General features: G+C 38.9%; 2 protein-coding genes across 2 annotated transcripts; both read right to left on the bottom strand.

The window, feature by feature from the left end:
• Positions 1-4,279: 4,279 nt before the first annotated feature.
• Positions 4,280-8,326, bottom strand: LOC116029745. Its single transcript, XM_031271786.1, has 6 exons — positions 8,030-8,326; positions 6,014-7,189; positions 5,687-5,899; positions 5,343-5,548; positions 4,810-5,237; positions 4,280-4,332 (listed from the first exon to the last, which is right to left on the bottom strand). Exons 1-6 carry the CDS (start codon positions 8,324-8,326, stop codon positions 4,280-4,282), a joined length of 2,373 nt encoding a protein of 790 aa, XP_031127646.1.
• Positions 8,327-9,080: 754 nt separating this feature from the next.
• Positions 9,081-14,316, bottom strand: LOC116029746. The gene is given in 9 exon segments (XM_031271787.1): positions 9,081-9,585; positions 9,727-9,954; positions 10,081-10,159; positions 10,244-10,725; positions 11,005-11,645; positions 12,093-12,307; positions 12,434-12,457; positions 12,809-13,443; positions 13,445-14,316. Coding segments are annotated over 9 exon segments (3,681 nt in total).
• Positions 14,317-17,599: the final 3,283 nt, after the last annotated feature.

Here is a 17,599-nt window from a genome sequence, read left to right on the forward strand (position 1 = left end):
TAACCTACTTAAGGGATTCCTTACCTTGAGAAAGTTTACTAACATCGTAGAAAGCAAATCTTGGACCTTTTCCCCAATTTTCACTCAAAACCCTAGGAGAAAAATTAACATCATAACAACAAATATTAAGAAACTAAGCTTAGATTCAAGGTCTAGGAAGGAAAATAAAGCTTTCTACCGAATAAAATTAAAGTTTTACCGAAAGACTTGAGACTTGTGAAGAAACTTTGGCTATAGAAGGTGAAGCTTTAATGGAGGAAGATGATGCTTTTTCTCTCTCTTTTCCTCTTGTGAATTCGGCCAAGTGAAGGAGAAAGGGAAAAAAATGCTTTATATTTTTGATCTCACTTGGTTGACTAGTCCACACCAAGATGTGGTAATTAATGGTGACATGTGTCACTCACTTATGGTGGGATCTTGAAAAAATATCTTGGCTAGACTGATTGGGATTAAAACAGATGAATTCTCGGTAGAAAATAATTTAAATCAAATAATTTTTGAAACCAAAAATTTATCCCAGACTGAAACTTAAAATTGGGCCAGGTTCGGTACACCGCGAAATTTAGCGATGTTACGATCAAAATAAATTTTCGCTGCTATGGGCTAATTTAATTAAATAGGAAATTCAAGAATAATAGTATGGTGTCTAATAATCCATTTCCTAGGACTATCGGGTCCGAACACCAGCTCCTAAAATTTTTACGGTTCGTGACCGGTACGTACGATCGCAGCTTATTGGAATTAGTGAGGGGTTACAGTCTACCCTCCTTAAGAATAGTTTCCTCCCCGAAACTAAGGTTAACCATACTTATTGAAATAGAAGCTTCAATTTGGAAAGAGATAAAGGTTCTCTTTTACCTTGCTCAAACAATGTAGGATATCGCGTTCTCATTTCATCTTCCAACTCCCATGTGGCTTCTTCCCCCAAATGGTTTGACCATAATACTTTCACCAAGTTTATGGACTTTCTGCGGGTATCCCGGGTCTTAGTATCCATGATTCTTATTGGTTTTTCTTCATATGATAAGTTTTCATCCAAAGTCACCTCCTCAGGTNGAAGAATTCCTCAATCCCAGCATAAGCTCCAACTCAGGGAGGGCCCAGCACCTCAACAAATCCTTAAAATCCACACCTCCATCTAGATTAGAGTTGCTTGTCATTGTTTTCGAATTTTGATGCATAGGCTATATTGCTATAGCTTGCATGCTTTAAATTTTCTATTTTATGTTATTCTGTTTCATTATTAATATTCTGGTTTACTATTAATATAAAACAAGCTGTTTTTTTAATTCAAAAAATGAAAAGATTTGGGTATAAATTTGAGCTGCGGAAAATCTTTAGATAAAGTTCATATTTCAGTAATAGAAAATCTTTAGATAAAGTTAACATATACATACATCACACGTATGTATATATATATATATATATATATTATATATATATATATACCATACTTATACGTACATACATATACTATATAATACACTTAGCATCTCTAATTTAGATATTTAGGCATATTAACTACCACATCCCATCAACACAACAATTTATACCTATATATTATGCAAAATACAATTTCATATATATTATAGATACCATCATGTACACAATATTTTCACCTAGATCTCATCATATTTCAACCAAACAATCAATTATCCAATTTCAAGTGACCTTAACCTACTTAAGGGATTCCTTACCTTGAGAAAGTTTACTAACATCGTAGAAAGCAAATCTTGGACCTTTTCCCCAATTTTCACTCAAAACCCTAGGAGAAAAATTAACATCATAACAACAAATATTAAGAAACTAAGCTTAGATTCAAGGTCTAGGAAGGAAAATAAAGCTTTCTACCGAATAAAATTAAAGTTTTACCGAAAGACTTGAGACTTGTGAAGAAACTTTGGCTATAGAAGGTGAAGCTTTAATGGAGGAAGATGATGCTTTTTCTCTCTCTTTTCCTCTTGTGAATTCGGCCAAGTGAAGGAGAAAGGGAAAAAAATGCTTTATATTTTTGATCTCACTTGGTTGACTAGTCCACACCAAGATGTGGTAATTAATGGTGACATGTGTCACTCACTTATGGTGGGATCTTGAAAAAATATCTTGGCTAGACTGATTGGGATTAAAACAGATGAATTCTCGGTAGAAAATAATTTAAATCAAATAATTTTTGAAACCAAAAATTTATCCCAGACTGAAACTTAAAATTGGGCCAGGTTCGGTACACCGCGAAATTTAGCGATGTTACGATCAAAATAAATTTTCGCTGCTATGGGCTAATTTAATTAAATAGGAAATTCAAGAATAATAGTATGGTGTCTAATAATCCATTTCCTAGGACTATCGGGTCCGAACACCAGCTCCTAAAATTTTTACGGTTCGTGACCGGTACGTACGATCGCAGCTTATTGGAATTAGTGAGGGGTTACAGTCTACCCTCCTTAAGAATAGTTTCCTCCCCGAAACTAAGGTTAACCATACTTATTGAAATAGAAGCTTCAATTTGGAAAGAGATAAAGGTTCTCTTTTACCTTGCTCAAACAATGTAGGATATCGCGTTCTCATTTCATCTTCCAACTCCCATGTGGCTTCTTCCCCCAAATGGTTTGACCATAATACTTTCACCAAGTTTATGGACTTTCTGCGGGTATCCCGGGTCTTAGTATCCATGATTCTTATTGGTTTTTCTTCATATGATAAGTTTTCATCCAAAGTCACCTCTGGTTTTTCTTCATATGATAAGTTTTCATCCAAAGTCACCTCCTCAGGTTGTTCATATGATAAGTTTTCATCCAAAGTCACCTCCTCAGGTTGGAGTAATGATAAGTTTTCATCCAAAGTCACCTCCTCAGGTTGGAGTACATGCGATGTATCATACACGTACTTCCTTAATTGCGACACATGAAATACATTGTGCACTCGATCCATCACCGCAGGTAGTGCTAATCGGTATGCTACCTTTCATATCCTCTCAAGGATTTCATACGGTCCAATATATCTTGGACTCAATTTTCCTTTATTCCCGAACCGCATTACTCCCTTCGTAGGAGATATTTTTAGCAATACCTTATCACCTTCTTGAAATTCCAATAATTGCCTTCTTTGATCAGCATAAGACTTTTGTCGGTCCTGAGCAGCTTTCATCCTTTCTTGAATCAACTTGACCTTTTCTGTCATTTCTTGAAGACATTTGGGTCCTAATGTCACAGAATTAACCGAATCTTCCCAACACAGAGGGCTTCTACACTTCTGTCCATATAAAGCTTCATATGGTGCCATTTGGATACTTGCATGATAACTATTATTGTAAGAAAACTCGATTAGGTCCAAATGTTCATCCCACGATCCTTGAAAGTGCAACACACAAGCCCTTAACATATCTTCCAAGGTTTGTATGGTCCTCTTAGTCTGCCCATCAGTCATAGGGTGAAAAGTAGTACTAAGTTTCAACTTTGTTCCCATAGTTGCTTGCAGAGCTTGCCAAAATTGTGACAAGAATCGAGAGTCTCTATCAGAAACGATATCCTTGGGTATTCCATGATACTTAACCACCTTGTTCACATAAGCCTTTGCCAATTGAGTCATAGTCCAAGTTTCCTTCATGGCAATGAACCTTGCTGTCTTGGTAAACCTGTATACTATTACCCATATCTTATCTTTCCCTGACCTTGTTAATGGCAATCCCCCCACAAAATCCATAGAAATAGAGTCCCACTTCCACTGAGGAATCTCTAACGGTTGTAGTAAACCCTTTGGTTTACTCCTCTCTGCTTTAACCTTCTGGCAGTTTAAGGACTTGGCCACAAATTCAGCTACGTCCTTTTTCATGCCTGACCACCAAAAGTTTTGTTTCAGATCTTTGTAAAGTTTGTCTCCTCCAAGGTGAACTGAATATGGTGTATAGTGACCTTCCTTCATTAGCTGGTCCATTATCTTCTTACAACCTGTAGGTATAACCCATCTGCCTTGAAATCTAATACTCCCATCTGGGTGTAATTCAAATGAACCACATTTTCCATCAACCATTTTCTCCTTGAGTTTATTCACCCCATCGTCTTCTCCTTGTGCTTGTTTGATTTCTTCAAATAGGTTTGGGGTGACCGACAGGTGATATAGTTTCATCTCTTGTTCCACTTGACTACCCATTCTTATTTCCAAATTGAGCCTTTGAAAGTCCTTGCATAATTGCTCGGGCAATACCCAAAGAGCATGATTTGACTTTCGATTCAATGCATCTGCTACCTTGTTTGCTTTGCCTTCTTGGTATTGGATTTCCAAATCATAATCCTTGATCAACTCCAGCCATCTTCTTTGCCTCAAATTGAGATCTCTCTGAGTGAAGATGTACTTTAAACTCTTATGATCCATAAAGATCTTGCAAGTAACTCCATAGAGGTAGTGTCGCCAGATTTTGAGAGCAAACACCACAGCTGCTAGTTCCAGATCATGGGTTGGGTAGTTAGCTTCATGTGGTTTCAATTGACGAGATGCATAAGCTATTACCCTTCCATGTGGTTTCATAGCCTTTCGTTCCAATAGGTAAGGTTAATACTGGGGCAGTTGTTAACTTCTTTTTGAGTTCCTGGAACGCATGCTCACATTCTTCACTCCAACGGTACCTGGTAGTCTTTTTGAGCAGATTTGTCAATGGTCTTGCTATCTTCGAGAAATCCTGGACAAATCTCCGGTAATAGCCCGCCAATCCTAAGAAACTTCGGACCTCCGTGACCGATTTGGGTGCTTCCCATTCCATTACAGCTTTTATCTTAGTTGGGTCCACTGCTATCCCTTCCTTGGTGATTATGTGACCAAGAAATGCTACTTCCTTCCTCCAAAATTCACACTTAGATAGTTTCGCAAAAAGATTCTTTTCCCTCAGCATTTGCAATACTATCCTAAGATGTTCTTCGTGTTCCTCTGGTGTTTTTGAGTAAACCAAGATATCGTCTATAAAGACAACGATGAACTTATCTAGATATGGAAGGAAAATCCTGTTCATCAAGTCCATGAAAGTCCCTGGTGCATTTGTCACTCCGAAAGGCATGACGGCAAATTCGTAGTGCCCATACCTAGTCCGGAATGCTGTTTTGGGAATATCCTGCTCCACGACTCGCACTTGGTGATACCCTGACCGTAAATCAATCTTTGAAAATACTCCAGCTCCCTTCAATTGATCGAACAGATCGTCGATCCTGGGCAATGGGTACCTGTTCTTCACTATGACCCGATTGAGTTCTCTATAATCGATACACAGTCTCAGACTCCCATCCTTCTTCTTTACAAACAGTACCGGTGAGCCCCAAGGTGACACACTTGGTCTGATGAATCCCTTCTCCAATAACTCTGCCAATTGAGTCTTCAATTCTTCCATCTCTTTCGATGCCATACGATAAGGTGCTTTTGGGATTGGCGCGATTCCCGGTGCGAGATCAAAAGTGAATTCCACTTCCCTCTCTGGCGGCATTTCCGTGAGATCCTCTGGAAACACGTCGGGAAATTCACGCACTACTGGGATTTGATTGATCTCAGGTTCTTCCATCTCAGCATCCTGCACCAAGCAGAGGTACACTTCACACCCCTGGTGAGCGTACTTCCTCAACTTCTGCATTGTTATCAACTTGGGCTCGGGTTGCTTCTCAATCCCTCGGTAGGATATTCTCTTCCCATTCGGTCCTCGCAGGACAACCTTTCGCTCATTACAAACAATTTGAGCCTTATACATATCCAACCAGTCTATCCCAAGTACCACATCGATGCCCTCTAACTCAAAACGAATAAGATTTCCGGGACAATTGAATCCCGCAATTTCTATCGAAATGTTGTCATATCCATCCTTACAAGCTACTACTATCCCCGAGGCAGTTCTCACATTTAAGTCTAACTTACTAGTAGGCCATAACTTCAATCTATCCGCAAATGTAGATGATATAAAGGAATTGGTAGCTCCCGTATCAAATAATACTGAACCAAGCACTGAGTTTATAAGAAATGTACCGGTTACGACGTCGCCAGCCTGAGCCTGAGCGCTGTTGACGACGTAGATTCGTCCTTGGTTCCCTGTGCTGCTTTCTCCCATTGGTAACTTCCCTTTGTCGCTCGAACTTGTAGCAGCGTTCGCTGGTCTTCCCCGGTTCCCTTGTGGAGAATTAACTCCCCTGTTTTCTGATTCTGCAGGTTTCCGGTCGTTGCTCCCATTGAATCCTCCTCCTTGTCTGGTATTCTGCGAGGAGTTCCAGAGGTTTTCTACCCTGGTTTGGCACTCATAGAATTTGTGTCCTAAGAGACCACACTTGTAGCACCTTATTCTCACCCCTTGGCAATTTTCTCCAGGATAGCTCTTTCCACATCTGCTGCAAGCAGACTGTTTCCCTTGGTCTGTTCCTCCCCTCTTCTCTCCTTGCTTTGGTTGAAATTTCCCTTGGTTAGACTTCCTATCATCCACCTTGAATCTCCTCTGTTTATCATCAGCTCTTCTTTTGTTCCTGCCGTAAACTTCCTGTTGATCCAGGTACACTTGGTACTGATCCGATGCCCGATTATATGTCTCCTTGAGAGTGGAGCACATGAATGGTGCGATTGCCCTTCTCACGTCCCAATCCAATCCTCGCACAAATCTTCTTGCTTTGCTTGCCTCGTCCGGCACAATGTCTTGAGCAAACCTCATTAGCTCCACATACTGGTCATAGTAGACCTGAAGAGTTTCTCCTTTCTGCTTCAGTCGCAAGAATTCTTCGCACTTGATTCCCTTAATTCGTTCCGTGTAAAATTGTCCCCTCAATTCCTCCTTGAATTCCTCCCAGCCAAAGTCTGGGTTTTGCAGGAGTTCGGGTCCAGCCGTTGCCCACCAGTTATCTGCGGCTTTTGTCAAGTAATACACCGCAGAAGATACTCGTTGATTCGTCGGGCAATTTACTGCGTCAAGCAGTTTATCAAATGTCCGTATCCATTCTTCCAAAACCACTGGGTCATTTTCCCCCGCATAATTCGGTGGGTGTCTACTTGCTATAGCTTTAGCAAAGTCAACCCGAGGGTGTCCCTGATTTTGATTCTGGGCCTGCTGAGCCATCATAAACTCAGCCATCTGTTCCATTGCCAATACCATACGATCCATTACCGTGGTGGCGTCGTCACGTCCCGCAGGTACATTTCGTCTTGACGGCATTTTCACTAAACGATCGTTTTGAGTTAGCTTCCGAAGTATAAAAGTTACTAAGAAGTTAGTTAACTAAACAGTTAGTATAGCAGCTTCTCAAGTTCACTCACAGCAATCATACGAAATGATTAACACATATAAGAATGCACAAGTATCAGTCAGAGTATTTAGCAACCAGAATCAAGAGATTCTGTAAAGTAGAAGTGAAATACCCCCCTTTTACGCTGCCTGGTCTCCGTTCCAGCTCTGCTCCGAAACTTATACTCATTAGGCTGTAATAACGACTTAGATTGGTCTTAACGAACCTAAGCTGACTCGAAACTTAATTAACTTGAAACTGACTGACTTGAAACTAGGGTTCAAGGGTTTCACAGCTTAGACTCCAATCTAACCTCCAAAGATTCAACCGCTTTGATACCAACTTGTAACACCCCGGCCCGGCTATACCGTACATCCGAAGTAGTTACCGCCACATCTAGACTGAACCCTGTCCACCCTCGGTAGAGTCCACTCTAGATGCACAGGCTAAAGAAGAAAACTGCTTCACACACACACACTTTCTACTTGACATAACCATATATTCATTTCAACAGAAAGAAACAAAAGTAACTAGACTAGCTACGAATATATATATACCAGGATTGACCTCTAGGGTCCCAAAAACACCAAGGTTAAAGTTACTTACAACCTTACTAGCCAAATAAGTTTACTATGGCTATAAAAAAATGTTTACACAAAACAAGTCCTTCCAAAAACTCCCCAACCAGCCATCTACTCTAAGAGGCTGTACACCGGTCCGGTGTACGTGCCCCATACTAGGTGCCACTCACCCGCGAACCAGGTGAGATGATCCAAAAAGTAGCAAGGAGTGTTCACCATAGACCACTCATCCCAATACTCCGGAAGACTGGGGTCCCACGGGTAGGGATAACAGACGACGAACTCCAGGGGAGCACTCCCCTCTAACACCTCTATGGGATAAAACCCATGCCTAGCTTGGGCATTATCCAGAAAAGTCGGCTGCCAGTTGCGAACCGGAATGCAAGAGGGTGTAGATGGATAAGCTGGGGGAGGACTATACTGCGGAGAAAGAGGAGCAGGAGGATCAGGAGCGTAGCCAGGAACGTAGGGGTCTTCGCCTATCAAGAATTGTGTGTAGCCATCATAGTCCATAGTCGGGAACGTAAACTCAGATGAGCTCCCTGAGCTCATCGGGCTCCAGGAGCCCACACTAGATGACATCTGTTAAATAAAAACACATTGAAGTGTAGTTAGCGCGACGGCTAAGTAAGGGATCCATGGGTCACCCAAAATTAAATAAAGGTTTGCAAAACAGGTATATTTAAACAAAACCTTTATTACCATTCTCCTCATTGACACTTTACCTGCAAACAGGTTATGTTGTGGGCTCCATCTAAGGAAAAAGAACGGTTGGGTGATGGAAATAAAGGTCGGAGTGTGGTGGTGCAAAGTCTCGCTACTCCAAGGATGGAGATAAGAGTTAGACGCCACTTAAGAGGGAAAGTCCCAAGATAAGTCAAAATACTCCTCAAGAACTCAAGGAGAAGAAATTGCCAAAGCAATATTCTTGAATTTACTACTATCAAAATTGTCTGTCTAACACAAACAAAAGCAGCGCTATTTATACACTTTAGCTAGTCCCTACATCAGGGCATTTAAGTTCAAAAAGTGCTATTCTAATGCTAAACTAGCAAAAAGATGTAACTAGCCACAAGAATAGGATAACCAAGTCAAATAAGTTTATAAAAACTAAATTCTAATTGAATTTAGGATTTATAAGCTTAATTTGGACTTTACAAATTGATTAACATAAATTCGGACCAAAATAATTTCAAACTTTTATTTGCATGAAAAAAAACTCCAAGTGTTGATTTATAAGGTATAAACCCCCACTCGATTTTATTCTTCAAATTGTGTGAATCAGATGGACCACCTTCAACTCAACTCCATCTACATATTTTTGATTAGCTTGACATATTCCTTTAATAAGGCCACTCATAGCTTCATGAAATATCTGCGCCTTTGCTCTCGTCATTAGACCCTCCAAGATCAAAGGACTATTTTCTTTGTCATCCTCATGACCCTCCAAGATCAAAGGACTATTTTCTTTGTCATCCTCATAGTCCTCCAAGATCAAAGGACTATTTTCTTTGTCATCCTCATAGTTGTCCTCAACATCTCCTCCCCCCTTAGAAAGATTCGTCCACGAATCAATTTCGCTAGCAGGACAAGGAGATAAATCCGCAACATTAAAGGTAAAACTAATCCCATACCCACTTGGCAATTCTAATGTATAAGCATTGTTGTTGAGCCTAGTAAGCGCACGAAACGGTCCATCGCCACGGGGTAGCAACTTAGATTTTCTTTGGGAAAGAAACCGCTCTTTTCGCATATGGACCCATACGAAGTCCCTTGGATTGAAAATCACCTCCTTCCTACCCTTGTTCACATACTTGGCCACCTGCTCATTTTTCTTAGCAATTTGTTTTCTCACTTTTTCATGCATTTTCTTTACCATGTCAGCTTTATTAGCTCCATCTAAATTGCGATACTCGTTCACCGGATATGGCATCAAATCAAGTGGAGTTAAGGGATTAAACCCATAAACCACCTCAAAAGGGGAAAAACCTGTAGTGTTGTGTGTGTGCCTGTTATAGGAAAATTCAGCAATAGGCAGCAATTCTTCCCAACTTTTCAAATTCTTTTTAATTAAAACTCGAAGCAAAGTTCCTAGAGTTCTATTGACAACTTCAATTTGCCCGTCAGTTTGCGGGTGACATGTAGTAGAAAACAACATTTGCCCGTCAGTTTGCGGGTGACATGTAGTAGAAAACAACAACTGCCCGTCAGTTTGCGGGTGACATGTAGTAGAAAACAACAACTTAGCGTCAGTTTGCGGGTGACATGTAGTAGAAAACAACAACTTAGTACCAAGCTTACCCCAAAGAGTTTTCCAGAAATAGCTCAAAAATTTTACATCCCTGTAAAGAGTTTTCCAGAAATAGCTCAAAAATTTTACATCCCTGTCAGAAACAATGGTTAAATAGCTCAAAAATTTTACATCCCTGTCAGAAACAATGGTTTTAGGCATCCCATGCAAACGAACAATCTCTTTGAAAAATAATGTAGCAACATTGCAAGCATCATCAGATTTATGGCAAGGAATGAAATGTGCCATCTTTGAAAACCTATCAACAACCACAAAAATTGAATCATGGCCTTTTTTGGTTCTCGGTAGCCCTAAAACAAAGTCCATGGATAAATCAACCCAAGGATGTTCAGCGACAGGCAAAGGATGATATAACCCATGCGGTTGACTTGTAGACTTAGCCCTTTTGCAAATAATACATCTATCACACATTTTATTTACATCCTTTCTCATTTTTGGCCAAAAGAAGTGTTCATGCAAAATATCCAAAGTTTTATGAATGCCATAATGACCCATCAAACTTCCCCCATGGGCTTCTTTAATTAGAAGTTTTCGCATAGAACAACAAGGAATACACAATCTATTTTCTTTAAATCGCATAGAACAACAAGGAATACACAATCTATTTTCTTTAAACAAAAAAGAACAACAAGGAATACACAATCTATTTTCTTTAAACAAAAAACAACAACAAGGAATACACAATCTATTTTCTTTAAACAAAAAACCATCATGCACATAAAATTTCCCATTTTCTTTAAACAAAAAACCATCATGCACATAAAATTTCCCATGAGCTCCCTTTTGACATTCCCCATATAATCCCTGAAAATCAGAATCAGTAGCATAAAACTCCTTTAAATGCTGAAATCCTAAAAATCTAGCATGCATAGTTGTCAACAAAGAATATCTACGAGACAAAGCATCAGCCACCACGTTATCTTTACCATGCTTGTATTGAATAACATATGGAAAAGATTCAATGTATTCAACCCATTTAGCATGGCGCCTATTGAGTTTGCTTTGACCTTTAAGATACTTCAAAGATTCATGGTCAGTATGGATTACAAACTCTTTAGGCCTTAAGTAATGTTCCCAGTGTTCCAAAGCTCTAAAAAGAGCAAAGAACTCTTTGTCATATGTCGGGTAATTAAGAGCGGCCCCGTTCAGTTTTTCACTGAAATATGCAATAGGCTTGCCACCTTGCATTAGGACAGCTCCAATTCTAACTCCCCACGCATCACAATCCAATTCAAAAGTTGCCTCAAAATTAGGCAAGGCAAGAACAGGTGCAGAGCTTAATTTTTCTTTCAGTATTTTAAAAGCTAGCTCTTGTTTTTCACCTCATTCAAAACCAACATTTTTTTTAATCACCTCTGGTAGTGGTGCAGCAATGGTGCTAAAATCTTTCACAAATCGGCGATAAAAACTTGCTAAGCCATGAAAGCTACGCACCTCACTAACTGTCATTGGTGTTGGCCATTCACTAATAGCTTGGACTTTGGCACTATCTGCTTCAATTCCATTGGCACTAATAATAAAGCCAAGAAAATGAACAGATGAGGTGCAAAACTCACATTTTTTTAAATTTGCGTATAATTTATTAGTTCTTAAAACAGAAAAAACATCATGCAAATGTTGAACATGCTTTTCAAAGCTTTTGCTGTATATTAGTATATCATCGAAATATACCACTACACTTTTGCCAATAAAATCTTTAAGCACATGGTTCATCAAACGCATGAACTGACTAGGTGCATTAGTGAGTCCAAATGGCATAACTAGCCATTCATATAGACCTTGTTTGGTCTTGAATGCTGTTTTCCATTCATCCCCCTCACGAATTCTAATTTGATGGTACCTAGACCTCAAATCAATTTTAGAAAATATGCATGAACCATGTAGCTCGTCTAACATGTCATCTAAACGAGGAATGGCAAAGCGATACTTTACCGTGATCTTGTTTATAGCTCGGCAGTCCACACACATCCTCCATGACCCATCCTTTTTGGGCACTAGCAATACTGGTACAACACTAGGACTTAAGCTCTCCCTTATTTGTCCTTTTTCCATCAACTCATCCACTTGTTTTTGAATTTCTTTAGTTTCTTCGGGGTTGCATCTGTAAGCATGTCTATTTGGAATAGGAGCCCCAGGTATTAACTCTATTTGGTGCTCTATTCCTCTCATAGGAGGTAAGCCACCTTCTATTTGGTGCTCTATTCCTCTCATAGGAGGTAAGCCACCTGGAATCTCTTTTTCTATTCCTCTCATAGGAGGTAAGCCACCTGGAATCTCTTTTGGAAATACATCTTCAAAAAGTAAGCCACCTGGAATCTCTTTTGGAAATACATCTTCAAAAACCTGCATCAAAGATGAAATAGCCTTGGGCAAATGCTCAAGGTTATCTAGTTGAGGTATAGACCCTTTGCAAAGCATAAGAAATATAGATTGTCCGGCATCAATAACTCTCTCAATTTCTTTTCTTTTGCAGAATATGTTTGTTTTTTTCCTTCTCTCTTTCTTTTGCTCACTTTCTTTCTTTTCATTTTTTTCATTTTTTCCATTTTTTTAATTTTTTTAATTTTTTTCTTTTTCCTCGTTTTCTTTTGTTTTTTTCTCATCATCATGAATTTGACTAGGAGTCAAAGGTACAAGAGTTACTTTCTTTCCTTCATGTACAAATGAATATCTATTACTAAAACCTTCATGGATGGTCTTCTTATCAAATTGCCAAGGCCTCCCCAAGAGCACATGTGCAGCCTGCATGGGAACTACATCACATAAAATCTCATCGGTATACCTTCCAATGGAGAGCGGAACTAACACCTGTTTGTCAACCTTGATTTCTCCATTTTTGTTTAGCCATTGTAGAGAGTATGGCATAGGGTGCTCAATTGTATTCAATCTTAGCTTTGTAACTAGCTCAGTACTAGCTACATTAGTACAACTGCCCCCGTCAATTATAAGCTTACACACTTTGTTATGAATGTGACATCTAGTGTGAAATATGTTTTGCTCTTCTTCACCTTTAGCTTGCAAGTTTAACAATCTTCTCACCATCAACATATCTCCTTCAGCGGGGCTTAGAATTTCATCTTCACTTCCACTAGGAGCTCTAGATTCCTCCTCAGATTCTAGATTAGTCTCAAATTCCCCTGAATCAAGCAAAATAACATTTCTTTTGTTAGGACAATCTTTAGCTATGTGGCCTCTATCTTGGCATTTAAAACATTTGGTGTTTCTCGTACGGTTGGTAGCAACATCAACTTTGTCCTTGCCCTTGTTAATAGACTTGCTCGCTTCTCCTTTGGGCTTGAAGTCCCCTTTCACTTCTTTACTTGACCTCCAGTTCTGAGCCCTTAGTTTTTTTTTTCTTAAGTTTCTTTTCTACTTGGATGGCTTTTTGAACCACCTCTTCATAATCCAAATAGTCACACATTTCAATTTCATCTTGGATGTCCCAATTCAACCCCTTGATAAACCTAGAAATAGTAGTTTCAGGATCTTCTGCAATTCCAAGCTTTGCCAAGAGTTTCTGCTCCTCATGGTCATACTCAGCTACAGACATTCTACCTTGTACAAGTTCTTGTAGCTGTTGATGTAATTCTCGTTGGTATGAAGCAGGGACCCATTTCTTTCTCATCAACACCTTCATTTCTCTCCAACTCCTTACCTCTCTATCCCCACTCCTTCTCCTATCCAACACCTCTTTATCCCACCAAAGAGTAGCAAAATCACTAAATTCTAGTATCACCATCTTAAGTTTTTTCCTTTCAGAGTAGTTATGGCAATCAAAAATTCTGTCTACCTTCCTCTCCCATTCTAAATAAACATCAGGATTTCTCTTACCCATAAAGTTAGGAATAGGTGCGTTAATGTTCCTAATGTCATCATCTTCCTCATCTCTATCCCTCCTATATCCTCTATTATCTCTCCTTCTTCTCCTATCATATTCTTCTCCCCTATCTTCCTCACTTGTATTGCCTTCATCTCTTCTCTCATTAACTCTCACATTCACCCTCTCATTTTCCCTCTCATTTTGACCTTCATTTTGATGATTCGGTCTCCTATCTCCCTCCATTCTTTCTATTCGACCATTCAACCCCTCAATCGCATTTGTCATTTTAGCAAATTGTCCCTTCATGGCTCTCATCATAAGGCGCATGTCAAGACTTAATTCTTGCTCATCATTCTCACTAGGACCCGACATTTTCCTAACCCCCCCAAGTATGAGAATTGGACCTCACTTCACTCCCTCACTTGCACTCTTTTAATGGGGTGATCACTAGTAATCTTACCACTCGTGTATAATAAAGCACTCTAATGATCTCACAATTAAAATTCACTCAAGTAGTAAAAGCAAGTCTTGTCCTATGGAGTTCTTTCAGAGTTTAAGACTAAGTCAAGAAACTCAACCCAAAATGACTAAACTCACTGGAAGGGTAATATTTGGGAGAAACAAATGACCAATATGAGACAAGGAATTCCAAATGCTGCTTTTCACCTTTTTTGTTTTTGTTTTTGTTTTTTTTTTTTTTTGTGTTTTCAATATTCTTTCCTTGACTTTCTTTTTTTTTTTAATAACAAAACTAGCAGCAAATCAAGGTGATATCAATCATAAAACAATATAGAGTGTAGCAAAAAATACGCAAAAAATTTTCATTCAGTAGGGTGGATTCATAGATTTTTCTGTGTTTCTGAGAATAATATTTTGCCTCAAATTTTTTTGGTCAGTTAGAATGATAAGTTGGCTATGTCCACAAAAATTTTCAAGGTAAAAGGACACCCAGAAGTATTTTTTTGAATTTTTTTTCTCTAACTGGGCATGGCAAACTGAAAATTTCTACAGAAACTATGCTTGTTTGGGGTGTAGTTACTAATTAATGCAAAAATTATATGGATAAAATCAAGTAGAACGACGTGAACAAGATCATGTAGCAGAATATACAAATGAAGTTCGTATATGACACTTAGAACAAGCTCAAAATTTTAGTAAATACTCAACAGAATATAACTTACGTTGCATGTGTAGAAACTGAAATTTGGAATGATTGTAACATGTTCATGTAAAGATTTGACACCAAAGCTTTGATACCAAAATTGTTGTGGGCTCCAGCTAAGGAAGAAGAACGGTTGGGTGATGGAAATAAAGGTCGGAGTGTGGTGGTGCAAAGTCTCGCCACTCCAAGGATGGAGATAAGAGTTAGACGCCACTTAGGAGGGAAAGTCCCAAGATAAGTCAAAATACTCCTCAAGAACTCAAGGAGAAGAAATTGCCAAAGCAATATTATTGAATTTACTACTATCAAAATTGTCTGTCTAACACAAATAAAAGCAAGGCTATTTATACACTTTAGTTAGTCCCTACATCAGGGCATTTAAGTTCAAAAAGTGCTATTCTAATGCTAAACTAGCAAAAAGATGTAACTAGCCACAAGAATAGGATAACTAAGTCAAATAAGTTTATAAAAACTAAATTCTAATTGAATTTAGGATTTATAAGCTTAATTTGGACTTTACAAATTGATTAACATAAATTCGGACCAAAATAATTTCAAACTTTTATTTGCATGAAAAAAAACTCCAAGTGTTGATTTATAAGGTATAAACCCCCACTCGATTTTATTCTTCAAATTGTGTGAATCAGATGGACCACCTTCAACTCAACTCCATCTACATATTTTTGATTAGCTTGACATATTCCTTTAATAAGGCCACTCATAGCTTCATGAAATATCTGCGCCTTTGCTCTCGTCATTGAACCCTCCAAGATCAAAGGATTATTTTTCTTTGTCATCCTCATAGTTGTAACACCCCGGTTCTCAAGACTTACACTTATCATGAAATCCGTAATAAACGCTGCGGAAGCTTATACATCATATCAACAGAAAACCGGGTGCTACCGCCACACTTAGAGTGAATTCTACCACCTCTTTGATAAAACTTCCACTCTCAGTGCACAGGCTAAAAGAAATTTCACTCAACATCAACACCCCAAACATCAAAATATAATATTTTAGGTATATATATATATATTAATATCAAAAGATATCTACAAGAGTTTGCCCGACGGGCTGTCATTACAAACTCCGGGTCCTCCACAACCTAACAGACTAGAGTCAGCCAAAACTAAGGTTACCAAAAGATATTTACTGGGCTGACTGGGGTTGCTGGAGTATAGTCAGGGGATGCTGGAGTATAGCCTGGAGAGTAGCCTTGAGAATAGGGTGGAGAATACGGGTCTCTGCCCGACGTGTCATGCAGAATCTGACCAACAAAAGTAGGTCCCGGGCAAACATGATCAGGAGTGTTTGCCGGGCTACACGATCCCTCACTGGATGACATCTGAAATGACGTACACGGTGAAGTGTAGTTAGCACGACGGCTAAGTAAGGTAATCCATTTGTCACTTCCATCAGGTAAAAGTTTTGACAAATATTTCATAAAGGTAAATACACATTACCAAATATGGTGTCCAGGTCTTTCATAACTGAAATCAACAGTTAATGCCATATAATTACAAGAATATAATGAGTATATAAGTCACAACACATTTCCTTACTCAAATTTCCTAGTTCATCAAACTAGGTTGCCTTTGACTTCTTTTTCATTCAGGCTAGATTTTCAGCACTAGCCATGTCTATTACATATGTCATTGCCGCAATTATGACCTCTAGTTGTCTTTAATTACGAAAACGCTACTTAGTTTCTGAGTAGAAGCAAGAGACCTTATTGAGGATACAAGTTTCTTTGACTAGACCGAAATCGGATCTGGACATGGGGATTACGGTCCTGCCCCAAGTCTCATTCGTGATCCCTTGGACGAAGGTTCATCATTATGGTCCCTAGTTTGGCCCCACCTAGGTCCATAAAGCTGATACCAACCCGAAAATGACATGAGTATCTATACTTAAGTGTGCACACCCCCACGGCCTACGCCTGACTGAGTGATATAGAAAACTCCCCTGCGCCTGACTGAGTGACGCAGAGACTCCCTACGCCTGACGAAGTGACGTAGAGACAACTGTACATATATTGAAGAAAAACATCGGTACTATAGCCCGAGGTAATATAAATGACAAGGTCCTCTTTGACTTCCTGAAACTAAGGTTTTGAAAACATTTTCCTTCCTTTCTCATCTTCCTTGAGTCAAAATCATTTTTGGACATTTTCCACAAAATCAAGTCCCCATTTTGAAATCAATTACCATTCTCACCTTGGTTCACCAGTCTTGTCTCTCAAAACATTTTTCTCAAAACATTTTCCATCATCACCCTACACGTATGTATATATGCATACCACACAACACTTTCCACATATTTATGCATATTCACTTAAGGTACACATACCCAAATATATACATACTACAACACTTTATTTAATTATACATACATACTCATATATGTACATATATACACACATTACCCGTATATATACATATATACATAATACACATATATACATATATACACACATACCATATATATATATAC

This window comes from Ipomoea triloba, chromosome 9 (assembly GCF_003576645.1).
Source record: "Ipomoea triloba cultivar NCNSP0323 chromosome 9, ASM357664v1".
NCBI lineage: Eukaryota > Viridiplantae > Streptophyta > Magnoliopsida > Solanales > Convolvulaceae > Ipomoea > Ipomoea triloba.